The sequence below is a fragment of the Cervus elaphus genome, chromosome 11 (genome assembly GCF_910594005.1).
Source record: "Cervus elaphus chromosome 11, mCerEla1.1, whole genome shotgun sequence".
Classification (NCBI taxonomy): domain Eukaryota; kingdom Metazoa; phylum Chordata; class Mammalia; order Artiodactyla; family Cervidae; genus Cervus; species Cervus elaphus.
Genome location: NC_057825.1, coordinates 31,448,240 through 31,462,394, shown reverse-complemented (window position 1 = coordinate 31,462,394; position 14,155 = coordinate 31,448,240). Strand labels below are relative to the sequence as shown.

The window sequence follows — 14,155 nt, the reverse complement described above, 5'->3', positions numbered from 1 at the left end:
ACCATGCAGCATGTGGGATCTTAGTTTCCTGACCAGGGATTGAGCCCACACTCCCTGCATTGGAAGTAGAGCCTTAACCACTGAACTGCCAGGGAAGCCCTTGACAGATATTTCTGAAAAAAGTACATAGGAGATAACATTTTTGAGGCTTTAAATATCTGAAAATTGCCTTTATTTTGTACCCATACTTCATTTGGATGAATGCATAATTCTAGGTCCAGGAATCCCATTTCCAGTGTTGTTATTTAGAAGTCTGGATCCTTCTGAAAGTAATCCAGTATATGTCTGTTTTTTTTTTCCTTTCTCTTGTTTTTTCTCTCTGGTGTCTAGAAATTGTGTATTGGTGTGAAGTCTTCTTCTTTCCTTTTTAGTCATTGTGCTGCACATGACATGTATGCTTTCCATCTGGAAACCCATATCCTCTAATTCTGAGAATTTTTTTGGTTTTGTATTACTTCTTATAATTTCTTCCCCTCTAGTTGGCCTGTTTTTTTCTTCCCCTGGGACTAATGATATGTTCTACCTCTTACCTTTCTCTTGCTTTCCTTTGCTTGCCTTTTTATCTTACTTTCTAAGGGATTTCTTCAAATTGTCTTTCAACACTTTATCCTTTTATTCAACAAATACTCACTGAAAGCCCAGTGAGTACCCAGGAACTATGTACCCAGGAACTGCGTTAGGTATTAAGGACACAGTGGTGAACAAACAAAAACCTCTGCTCTCATGAAGCTCCAGTGAGGGTAGGCAGACAATAAACAAACAAAATGTATAATATGTTAGATGTAACAAATACTGTGGGGAAAATAAATCAAGGAAGATGTAAAAAGGTGTTTGTGTGTGTATACACACATGTGTATGTGTGTTAGATAGGTTAGTGAGGGACAAGTTCGCTTAGAAAAAATATTTGAACCATGACATAAAATGGATACGGGAGTAAGCTTTATGAACATCCAGGGAAGAGCATTCCAGACAGAGAGAACAGCAAGTACAAAGACCTGAAGCAAACATGTGCCTGGAATGGCTGCAGGCGACACAATGAGGAGGCAAGAAGTAGAAAACAAGGTAATAGGGTAAAGTTTTTTTTTCAGCAATCCTGATTTTAAGTTCCAAAAGTTATTTGTTTTGAATGTTTCATTTTATAGATGATATATCCTCCTTTTTGTCGGTGAAAGACTGTCGAATGGCTTTACATTTTTCTTTCGCTCCCTGTATCATCTCTGCTTCCTCTGAGTTCCTTTCTTTCCCTTTTGTTTGCTTGATTTATTCTCTTTTATATTACAGACTTTCCTCAAATACCTGGACTTTTATTCATATTAAAGAGTAAGGCACTAAAATCCTGACTGGCAGCTGTGTGAAGGGTGTGGACAAAGCAAGGAGCTGACTTTTTCATTTGGGGACCTATACCAGTGTCAGTGTCTGTGTGTCCTTCCCTTTGGACTACTCCATTTCCCCATCTTCAGAATCCTCCCATCTTCGGCTGAGGGAGGATGAGCAGCCTGTCAGGGTGTCCAGATCCAGCAGGGAAGGGGCCATACAGCCTCTGGGTGGCTCTCCTCTCTGAAGACCTAGAATACCAGTGTCTCTTGTCTGCTGAATCAGTGGTCACTAGACTACCCAGCTCCTAAAATCGTAAAATCCTATCACTTTAACCATTTTAAAACAGACTATTTGTTCAGTCTTTTCACATTGCTGCTGCTAGTGTGAAGTTCTTCAGGGTCTATTGCTTCTGTTTGTTTTTTGTGTTCTTACTCACTGTAGATGATTTCTTGTGTTATATAAGTTTATAGCATACAATCTCCCTCGGGAGCACTTTTTCCTCTGGGGATCTGATGGGGTGCAGTATGGTGATGTTCCTTCAAAACACTTTGCCTTTGTTTCTGGTGAGCAACTCAGGGGTTGTGTGGTATGGGGTCCCCAGTAAATACGAATAGTATAAACATGAGCCATAAAAATAAATCAGGGTTTTCTCAGAGCTTCCCTTGTGGCTCAGACAGTAAAGAGTCTGCCTGCAGTGTGGGAGACCTGGGTTCGATCCCTGGGTTGGGAAGATCCCCTGGAGAAGGAAATGGCAACCCACTCCAGTATTCTTGCCTGGAAAATCCCATGGATGGAGAGTCTGGCAGTCTGCAATCCCTGGGGTTGCAAAGAGTTGGACACGACTGAGCGACTTCACTTCATTTCTTCTTCACTTTCTCAGAGAAGGCTATTCCCCCCAGCCACAGTCCAGGCAGAGATAAGCTTAAATTCAGGTGGAGGGACTCTCCTACCTCTGAGCTGCTGTCTTTCAACGCTATGCAGAGCCTCAGGTCCGACACCACAACGTGTATCTCCTGACTTAATCCTATATGATTGCTATTGTTGATTCGCTAAGTTTTATCTGACTCTACTGGATTTCAAAAGTTTCAAGGCAACCAGTTCTCAAGATAACAAGCCACTTTGTGGTAAAAGAAGGGTCTCAGATTCACATTCTAAAATAAACAGCATCTACCCAAAACTGCTTCTTTAATAAAATTACAAAATTAATTCCATTTCTTAATAATAAAAAGTAAAATCACATATTGTAAATGTCTTAATAACAAAGACCACAGCCAGAGGGATTTTCTGTTTATTTTCCTACCTTGTTCCATTCTCTTCATTAGTTGTATCTGATCGACTGTCTTCTTCAATATCTTGCATTTGTCTGGCTTTACACTTAAGCTGTCAATGTCACTGATGTTGGCAGACAGTAACTCAGCTAGCTCTTCCAAATATTTATTTTCTTGCTCCCTGCGCCTCTTTTCAGTGCTGTTACACAAAGAAAATCCAGTTACTGTACATTTCTACCACCATATTTCCTTCTCTGATCAAGTATTTGATACTTATTTACAGTGATTCCTATTTTCATCTAGAATATAAAGCCAGATTTAGAAAAAATCTAAATTTGTATTTGAAAAACATACTACAAAATACCAAAGAGCAGAAAACAATTCTGGCTAAAATACATAAAGAGAATGACTGCTATCACAGATGTATTCCTCAATGATATATATACACTGAATCTTTCAAATAACCAGTAAATACTAGATAGTAAAAGAAGCAGACAGTATATATACTAGTTGCATTTGAAATTATTAGGCATCCTAAATAATAATTCCCTAAAAATAGAAAATCTGAATTTTTAAATAAGTTTGTTGTAAATTAAGCAGGCTGACTACCCAGATTTCAAAGAAATTATAATTGGAAATCTGATAAAATCTTGATTCCTATAATAATCAGACCATTACTTGGTCCCTATCAAAAGGAAAAAAAAATTTCTTCCAAAAAGTAAAATAAAAAGAATAGTAAATCATTAATTAGAGACAGAGGTGCAAAGAACAATGTATCTCATGTACTGCTTTGTTATAAAGAAATAGAAAAAAAAATTTGCTTATAAGCTCTCATTATACAGTAAATAAAATCAAACTCAATTTATCTTAAAGGAAAATAATGAGAATAAAGATAACAGTGCAAACAACTAGCATTTTACATACACTCAAATGTTGTAACTGAATATTGTTCATTTTTGTTTTCTCGTTCTTACCCCTTGTTTATTTAACCAAATCATCAGACACTTAATTTTATTAAAACATACAAAGACAATAAAGCACTACTTTAAGTGAATTTTTCTATTATCAAACTAATATAGAAATAAAATTTGCTCACAAGTAGCTCTCAGTTTTATAAGCATCAATCAAAATCATTTGACTCCATATAAAAATGGTATTAAAAAAAGAGGTGAAAGAGGGAAAAACCAGTTGCTAAACAATTCTTAACTGGCAACAATTAAACTATCACTTACTTTTCATAATTAAAAAAAAACTATAAAAGCAAATAGCATTTATATAACAGCATGGTTAAGTTGAAAAGAATCAAGTTAACAAAGGTCAAATGTATTTAATCTACATAAGACAAAATACTACAAAATGGTACACATCCCAAAATAAAACCAAATTTTAAAACTATAACAATCACACATTCTATCTTTAACTTTTAAATCTTTCATTAAGGAATTAATCTCATTTTACTCAGTAAGACTTTATCTTACAATGTTCACAGGCAAGTATGTACAGTGAGATATTTTGACAAATTTCACAACAAGGTATTGAAAATGAGGCATGAAGAAAATGCATCACACACACACACACACACACACACACAGGGTTTTAGAGAATCCAGCTCTGTAAACTGATAATATTTTGGAGGACATTTGATTTTACCTTAGAGAAATTAATTGACACTAGGTTTACTTAGTAGACTCAGTCTAAAGTATGACTTGCTTAAATCTCTTGGTCTAAATACTAACTGGAATAAATTGGATTCATTTCGTGGAACTCCTAAATCTGTTTTTAACATTAAGTTTTATGTAAAACTAAAGTTCTGGAAACCACTGTTGAGTAAAGGAAAAATAAAAAGTAATAGAATTGGAGGAGGATCAGACAGAGAGGTGATAAAGGAAGCAAGAAGCTAAAAGTAATGAGATCGTAAGGTGTCTATAAAATGACCTAAGAAAGAGACTAGGAAAATCACCATGAAATGAAATAACTGATAAGCAAGAAGAGAAAATGAGAAAGATTTTTTTCAAATAAAGTTAAAAACTGAAGGAATGGTGGAGATGACAAAAAGAAATTCTACCTTAACAGAAAAGACATCTTCATTACTTTGGGCCATCTACATTTCTCCTCTCACTAACCCACTTTACTTCCACTGATACTATGTACATGATAGTTAATGCTACTACAAGTTAACTTCTCAAGTATCCTATCTTTTTTTTTTTTTTAACCTCATTAGCTTTTTCAACAAATGCTCCCACACTTTTATCATGTGCCAGATAACCAGATACTATGTCCTGACAACCCAGGAGTAAATCAGATGTAGCCTCCAATAAGTGGGAGAACAAAGAAGCTACTATGTGACAAATTTACAATACTATAGAAGCACACAGAGATGGCACCTAGATCTAGAGAATGAGATGTCTAAACCTAATGGTAGGGAGAGACTAGTTTTCTAAAAGGAAAAAAACAGCTTTTTCAAAGGTAAAAGTGAGAGCAAAAATAAGTAGCTCAAGATAGTTGAACTATAGATGATTAGAAACAAAAGGGCAGGAGATGAGGTCCAATCAGATCACCAGGGCTCTTGTATACACCATAATAAAGAGCATAGGAAACTGCTTACAAACACAAGTTCAAACTTCCTCTGTCATTTACTAGCTAAGTAACCCTGGATAGGTTACTTAACAGCAATTTAACTTCTCTAAGCTTCCATTTCTTTATCTGTAAAATAGGGATAATGACATTAATTACCTCCTAGGGATTTGTGAGGATTAATAAAGATGATATTATACATAGAAATGTTTTGCAGAGTTACTGCCACATACCATTAGCTCAACAAATATTATCTATTATCATCCCTTTGATGACGATTACTTATTTTCAGGGCAAAGGAGAGCCCAGAAGGGTTTAAGAAAGAGAATGAATGGCATGACTAGATTTGTAAGCTCCTTGAAGACAGGAAACATATTTCACACTTATATCCTTCAAACATCAAGCATATGGTGCTGGCTGAATAGTAGGTATTTAGTAAAGCACTTGTTGAATTGTTAATGTTAAATAAGCACTGCCCACAGCTACCCACTATTTAAAGACTGGCATTTTAATTCTTATTTCTCCTAGAAGAGTTAAGAAATGGAGAGGTAACAGGAAGGAGATTTGAGATGTCTCACTCCACCAAACAATTACTGAGAAACTGCCCTAGCTAGAACTCCTGTACACAGGGCTGGCTATTCCCTGAGGTCTAACATATGCTCTTTATGATTAATTAGTTTGCAATCTGTTTGGAGTGACAGTGTACAATAACAAAATCAAAAGAAATATTATAAGGTGGTAATCATGTACAAACTCATCAATTTCAAACTCACAAAATTTTAGTAAAATAAATTTTTAAAAAAATTACTCAATTAAAATTGAAGTCCATACTTATAAACCTGACAAAGACTATGTTTTCAAATATTTTTAAAGCAAATGTGCAAGGATAATAATTTTTAAGACAATTAAGAAGAGAAATAAATGCATATATATAAAAATTTTGATATTCATCATGATGTGATTACAGAGACACACACACACACACAAATCAAAGATGATCTGCAGATAAAAGCCATTAAAACAAATAAGAAAGTTGAGAACAATGGATGAATATGTGATCAAAACTCCCAAATCATTAGCATTCCTATACACAAATAACTGCCAAATAGAAAATGCAATACACAAAATTATATTCCTAAAAGCAATAAAAATCCTACGGTACCCTGGAATATATCTAACTAAGATAGGCTAGACATTCAAAAGGGGAAATTATACACTATTATTTAAGAACAATGAAGAACTGAATAAAGGAGAAACCTTTACATTCATAAATAACAACACTCTAGAATTTACAAAATAAAGCTGTCAGTTGTCTCCAATTTAATCTATAAAAGCAAATGGAATTCTAATTAAAACCCAGCAAGAAAAAAAAATCAAGGGAAACAAAAAACTGACTCTAAAATCTGTACAGGAGAGTAAAGGACCAAGAACAGGAACAACAATTTTGAAAAATAACAAGGAAGAGTGACTTGCCCCATCAGAGAGCATGGCAACTATCATATGAAGGCTCAGATCAGATCTTTATCTATGCAGGAACTTGGCTTCTGATGAAGGTAAGAGCTCAAAAGCAGGGAATGGATATGGTTATAGCCCCTGACATTCCATATAGGAAAAAAAATTTAGGTTGTTACATTTTTATCCCACAAAAGTAAATGCTTGTTTACTTAAAATTCTAAATGCATATTAGAAGAAAATGTATAAAAATACATTTTAGGCCTTGAAATAGAGGGAAAATTCTTGACAAGACCCTAAAAATCTTGACATATGAAAATCCTAGGTTCTAAGGGATGTCAACAGTTTGGGAGAAGATATTTGCATCAAATGTAAGCAAAAAAAGAGTAAAAATTTAACTAGAAAATTAAAAATAACTCTTACAAATAAAAAAAGGAAAGCACAAACTACACAGAAGAAATATGGGCAAGAGATACAACCAGGTAATTCACAGAAGGGGAAAATATAAGAAGCAATAAAAACAAAAATCATGATCTACTTATCAGGGAAATGTACTTAAAATGATAATCCCATACCCATCAGGATGGCAAAAACTTAAAGTGAGGGAAAAATAGTGACATAAAGATGCAAGAAAAAAAGGAACTCTCAATGACTGTCATTTGAAGAATAATCTGGTAAGTACACAGCTAACATAAAAATGTACACAGATTCTAATGAAAGTTTTATGTATAGAATAGTAGGTATGTACAAGAATGTTCATGTTTGCTATAGTGCTGGCTCTAAGAATGAAAATTTGTAACAAAAAGGCTATTTACCCATAGGGAATGTCTAGCTATTGGGAAACAGATTCTTCAAATATGGTATTTCATGTAATGTAATATTTATCAAAAGTTAACAGAACTGAATAAATCTATGTATCTTTATGTCTAAAGAAAAATATATACAGTATTATATAATACATAAATTTAACAAATATTCTATATTGTTCATGGATACTTATAAATATACATTATCATTAAAAAACAGACTGAAAGAATTAGAGACCAATCAGTTTAATCATTAACCATTTTACTATTTTTACTTAAAACTGCAAATACAATCATATATTAACAAAATACTAAGAATATGACAAAATATTATCAATTACATGTGGTGGGTAGTTTCCTAGCCTCTAAATTTTTTTATAGATTAAAAATTTCCCCCCAAATAAAAATTTCAAGTAAAACACAAAAGTGTAAGTCACTCAGTCATGTCCGACTCTTTGCGGCCCCATGGACTCGACAGTCCATGGAATTCTCCAAGCTACAATACTGGAGTGGGTAGCCGTTCTCTTCTCCAGGGGAATCTTCCCAACCCAGGGATTGAACCCAGGTCTCCTGCATTGCAGGCAGATTCTTTACCAGCTAAGCCACCAGGGAAGCCCCAAAATACTGGAGTGGGTAGCATATCCCTTCTCCAGGGGATGTTCCCGACCCAGTAATCGAACCAGGGTCTCCTGCATTGCAGGCTGATTCTTTACCAGCTGAGCTACTAGGGAAATCCTAAAACACAATAGTTTTATTTATTTATTCTTAAATTAAGAAGGACTGACTTATAAGAAATAAACAGGAACATTAACTCTGACAACACAGGCTTGATTATGAGTACTGAGGTTACCATCGCTCTGTAACAGTTCTCTGTAATCATTAACATAAGTAGTCACTTTTCTTTCCCCAGCCTGAAACCCTGGCACTCTCCTGTAAAAATTCTTTCTTGGTTGCCCCATGAGAAAAACGCATGTAATCCAATGAGAGAAGAGTCTTCTGCTGCTTTATACTCTGATCAATGATTATCAACTGGGGGCCATATTGCTTTCTCTGTCCCCAGGAGTATTTGAAAATGTTTGGATTATCATTTTTGGTTATCAAAACTGGAAGGACATTTTGGTATCATAACTGATATAAAAATTCTATTGGCATCTAATCGTGTAGAAGCCAGGGATACTGTTAAACACACTACAACATACAGGATAGCTTCCCACAACAAAGAATTATCTTGTCCACAATGTCAATAGTGTGGAGGTTGAGAGACTTTGCTCCAGATCCTTGGAGGTGAGTGGAATAAAATCCCCACTCTTCTCTCTGGTAGGAAGCTGCTGTTTTGATCTGACTGAAGTTCTATCTCTATCTGGCATTTATTAGAGCCTTCTTAGCAATAACTCTCTTTTGCCTATTTCAGATGACCATGTTCTGTTAAAACAGAGATATTTAATTCCAAAAATACTCATTCTTTAAAATCCTGATATTATCAATTTATTTCTTTGTTCCACTAATACCATAATGTACTGAGATGGCAGTTTAAAAATGTACAGTGGATTTATTCATTCCTTTGCCAAATACTTTCTGTGGCCTTACTATATATAAGCTACACATTGTGCTGGGAAGTAGGGATAAAATGGTGAGCGAGGACAAAGTTCTTGCAGCAGCACAGCATGCAGCAGAGAAGCCACGGAACTCATTAAATAAGTATACAAGCGAGTAAAATGCTGAAATTATGGATCATAGCTCTAAAAATACATGTGAAATACATACACGAATAGGGGAGGTCTGACCTAGTAGTTATGGAAGGAAGAGAAGGCTCCCTTTTAAAAAATAATGACTAAACTGATATTTGGAGAACACACAGGTGTTGAATACAGGAAATCTAGAGGGAGCAAACCAGCCCTGGGGAAAGAAGAGGAACACGGTGAGTACGAGCGACTCAGAGAAGGCCGGTAAACTTACAGATGAAGCAAGCTCTAAAGTGACAATGAAAATGGTAAAGCAGCTCTGCCAGAAATAAGACTAAGAAAAAGAGTGTTCCTACCTTGATGCCAGTGTGTCACATGGCGACCCTTTTCTCTTATGTGAGTCTGGGTTAGCAGGGTCAGATGAACTGTCCCCAAGGCCACTCATGTTGACAAACTTCACACCTAAAAAGGAAGGAAAATGATAAGAAATCTGCCCTAATGAACTTTTCAACTGTAAGGGGATAGAAAGCTCCCTTTATGTCAGAATATATCTAAACATTGCACTTTCTCAGTGGATAATTACAGTCACCATAAAAGCATCCACATTTATATAAAAGCACAGGAGCAATCAGCTATTAATGTTTCTGCACTTTCTTCTCCATACCTGTAAAATAAAATTAGTCACCCTTTATAAGACCATAGAGATCAATTAGGATGAAAATATTGCTAGAATAATTAAATAGCCAATGAGATGTTTTTAAGAGAAAAATCACTTCATATGTAAATGCAAAAAAATGACTCTATGAGAATCAGAAATTATTTATTTATTTTAGACTATTTTGAAAAGGACTTAAAGCAACTTTTTACTCATAAGGTTTGAGGTTTTATATTGAGAGAAAAAGAAATAACACATATATAATTAAAAGTTAAAGTGATTAACTAGATTTGGATTTTGAATTGTACTTACCAACTTTGAATTCTATATTTCTAACTTTGTGTTTATGCAGTCAGGCGACAAAGATCAAGTGTTTAGTCTATGTTAGGATCTTGGTATAGATGCCAGAGAACACAGAGACATTTCCCCTAGCATGCCAGCCAGGTCTCTCTCTTACATGCTATGCCGGCTAGTGATTGCACTTAAGATCCCTTCTGATCTGTCCCTATCAACACTATTCTCTATAGAATCTCTAATGAAACTCGGATTCCTGCCTCTGGCCTTATGTTCATCACTGCCCTTAGACTTTACTAGTGCTAAACAATACACTGCTCATTCTTTTCCACTCCATCTACCCTTGAGAAAGGAGAGGAAACTCTTGTTAAATGGGAAAAATCTTTAACTCTTCCTTAAATTCTAAAATTATTAAATAGCTACAGTGCTGTATGTTAGCAGTCATGCTTGTAAAGTTGAGATCCCTAAGAATTTCTCACATGGCTTTAATTAATGTCTGAGTAAATCCTTTTTCCTCTCTCTAGTCCTAAAACTTACTTTGTCTCTAGCTCTTTCTCAACACTAAAGATTTTCATATCCCCTTTTCAGTATAAAAATACCTAGAATTCTAATCATGAATTTATTATTCCATGTAACCAAAGAGACACATTTTTAATTTCTCCATATTAGATGTAAAGGTCATGAAAATCTCCAGCTTCTAGGATTGCAATCTTGTAGTTATTCCTTACTTTTCTTTTTCACTCCTCATTTTGTATCAGTATCAATGTCCTGTCAAGTCTTTATTAACAAAGATCCTACAACATCCCCTCTTTCTTCATTCTCAAATACAGTTTTGATTCTTGCTTAGAAGCTAATACCTCATTCTAAATTCATGCAAGATCCTTCTATCTTATTTCTCATTTCCAGTCATTCTCACTTCTAATGTGTCCTATAAACAGCAGCAAAACCAATCCTACTCAAATGGCACTTTCAAGGTATCACTTCCGTGATGAAGAATCAGCCTGATTCTCCTACTGGAACATGGTAAAAGCATGTGCATTAGGGTCAGAAAGGCCCTGTTTAATCACTACCTGCCTATTTGTGGGCAAAACGCTTAATCTTAAACCTATTTCCTCATCGGTAACTTAAGAATACTAACTATACTTTGTTGCTGTTTGTTCAGTCGCTCAGTTGTGTTAGATTCTTTGAGACCCCATGGACTGCGGCACGCCAGGCTTCCCGGTCCTTCACCATCTCCCGGAGCTTGCTCAAGCTCACATCCATTGAGACAGTGATGCCATCCAACCATCTTGTCCTCTGTCATCCCCTTCTCCTGCCTTCCATCTTTCCCAGCATCAGGATCTTTTCTAAAGATCTGGCTATTTGTATCAGGTGGTCAAAGTACTGAAGCTTCAGCTTCAGCATCAGACCTTCTAATGAATATTCACAGTTGATTTACTTGAGGATTGACTGTTTTGATCTCCTTGCAGTCCAAGGGACTCTCAAGAGTCTTCTCCAACACCACAGTTCAAAAGCATCAGCATTCATCCTTCTTTATGGTCCAACTCTCCCATCCATACATGACTACGGGAAAAACCATAGCTTGGACTATACGGACTTCTGTCGGCAAAGTAATGTCTCTGCTTTTTAATATGCTGTCTAGATTTGTCATAGCTTTTCTTCCAAGGAACAAGTGTCTTTAGATCTGTAGTGAGGGCTGAATGAAAAGTGCATGAAAAGGGTGCACTAAGTAACTCTTGGTTATTGTAATTATCTCCCCTTTAGACCAAGGGCTCCGTGAGGGGTAGTGTTCATTAGTGGATAACTCATTCTATACTTCCTCATTGAAAAATACAATGGACACTTTTCATTTCTTCATTTACTGACACTAACTATTATCACTAATACTTTACTGGGCTGCACTGAGCAGCATCTGAAACTGTTTCCTTCTGGAAACATTGTCACCCATTGACTTCTGTGATCCCACACTTTCATCACTTACTTAATAAATAAATCAAGCATCTATCATATCTCAGGCACTGTGCTAGGAGTTGAGTAAACTGTGGATAGGAAAATAAAGGTTTCTGCCCTCATGAAGTGGGAAACACAAACAAGGAAAACACAAAACAATATGTAATTTTCTACAATGATAAAAGTCATAAAGAAAAAGAATAGGGTTCATAGAGAAAAACAATAGAGGAGAACCTATTTTTAACTGGGTGATCAACTGAGGCTTCTCTGACAAACTTATGTTTAAGCCATGACCTGAGAGATCAACAGAAGTAGTGTGGTTTTCTACTTACCTTATTCTCAGTGCTTTTTGCCCAATTGGATTAGATTGTGTTAGATTTCCTCGAGGCTCTAATGTCCTAGTCCTCTTTTCCCCCATATTATACATTATTTTGGGGGGATATCACTCACTGCATAATGGCTTCAAAAAACATTTCTAAACCAATTATTCCCAAATCTCTATCTCCCAAGCAGATCTCCTGGGTCTCAGACTCACAACCCACTCCTTGCTGGATAACTCTATCCAGATGTCACATAGACACTTCAAACTCAACTTTCCAAAACGAACTTAACATCTCCTCCTCATGTACTTCTTTTCCTCACAGTTGGTACACTGGAGTCATTCCAGTCTCTTCTCTCACCCCACATGCAATCAAACATTAAGGTGTGTCCATTTTTATTTCCATCCTGTACTTACAGTCTCCTCCCACCTCTTGTGGAACTATCAAAATAACTTCCCAGGCGGTCTTCATGAGCCACCAAAGCAGGCTATCAAAAACATAAGTCTGGTCAGGTCAATCTCTTGCTTAAAACTCTTCCCTTAATCTTCACTGTCCACAGGATAACTCTAAAGCCCCAACATAATACACAGAGATTGCACCAGCTCCCATCTATTCTGTGTCCATTATGGAATTTGGTGAATGAGTGATGAAATATTTGTCCAATCAACATTAGCCCAACCAATATAACCCATGTATAAACAGATTATAATATATATAAAATACTACATAGAGTTCCTATAGACACATATATAGATTATATATGCTAATTTTAGTTTCAATGCTAACGAAAGGCTTTAAAATCCTTGGTAATATCCCATCCTCCCTGCAGAGGTAAACATTAGTCAGAAACTTTACAATGACGTCAGTGTGGAGAGCCTAACAACCCAGCAACGAGTATTTATTGAGCTCCTATGCTGTGTAGTAAGTCACTTCAGTCATGTCTGTGTTTGTGACCCTATGGATTATAGCCTGCCAGGCTCCTCTGTCCATGGGATTCTCCAGGCAAGAACACTGTAGTGGGTTGTCATGCCCTCCTCCAGGGGATCTTCCTGACCCAGGGATTGAACCTGCGTCTCCTGCATTGGCACGACATTACCATTACCACGACTCTTTAACATTAGCGTGACCTGGGAAGACCCACTGAGTGCCTACTATTTGCCAGCTTCTGTTCTAGGAGGTGGGAATACAATTGTGCAGGAAACTTATAAAAATTCACTGTCTTCATAAAGTTTCATTCTACTGTGAAGGAGAGAGAGAAAGTGAAAAAGTTAATTACAGAGTATATGAAAAGGTGGTAAAATGGAAAAAAGTAAGGTAAAAACAGAGGTTTAGGTTTATGGAAGGAGAAGGGCAGCAATTTAAAGTACAGTAGTTAGGAAGCGCCTTACTGAGAAAGTATTGAATTGTGTGCGCTCAGTCATGTCCAACTCTGCAACCCCATGGACTGTAGTCTGCCAGGCTCCTTTGTCCCTGGAATTCTCCAGGCAAGAATACTGGAGTGAGTTTCCATTTCCTTCTCCAGAGGATCTTCCCAAACCAGGGATGAAACCTGGGTCTCCTGCACTGCAGACTTTTTTACTGTCTGAGCCACCAGGGAAGCCCTAAGAAGGTGAGATGTGAGCAAAGACTTCAAGGAAGTTTGGAAGAGAGAATGACATCTGGAGGAACAGTGCTCCTGGCAGGGGAAAGGCTGTACAGCCCTAAGGTTGGAATGTAACTATACTTTTTGAAAAATATGAAAGAGATCAGTGTGGGTAAAACTGGGGAGTGAGGAGCAGGAGACAAGGCTGCATCATGTAAGGTCTTGGCTGAAACCATTTTAAAGACTTTAGTTTTA

At 36.4% G+C, this 14,155-nt stretch overlaps 1 protein-coding gene across 11 annotated transcripts in view; it reads right to left on the bottom strand.

The window, feature by feature from the left end:
- Positions 1–14,155, bottom strand: part of NCOA1 (nuclear receptor coactivator 1) — a 204,812-nt gene that overhangs the window by 83,064 nt on the left and 107,593 nt on the right. For all 11 annotated transcript variants that reach the window (XM_043917315.1, XM_043917317.1, XM_043917311.1 and 8 more), the window contains 2 exons: positions 9,456–9,561; positions 2,618–2,784 (listed from right to left, as the gene is read on the bottom strand). In XM_043917315.1, coding sequence (XP_043773250.1) covers positions 2,618–2,784; positions 9,456–9,544 — 256 coding nt within the window. In that variant the 5' untranslated portion in view covers positions 9,545–9,561. The remainder of the gene's footprint in view (positions 1–2,617; positions 2,785–9,455; positions 9,562–14,155) is intronic.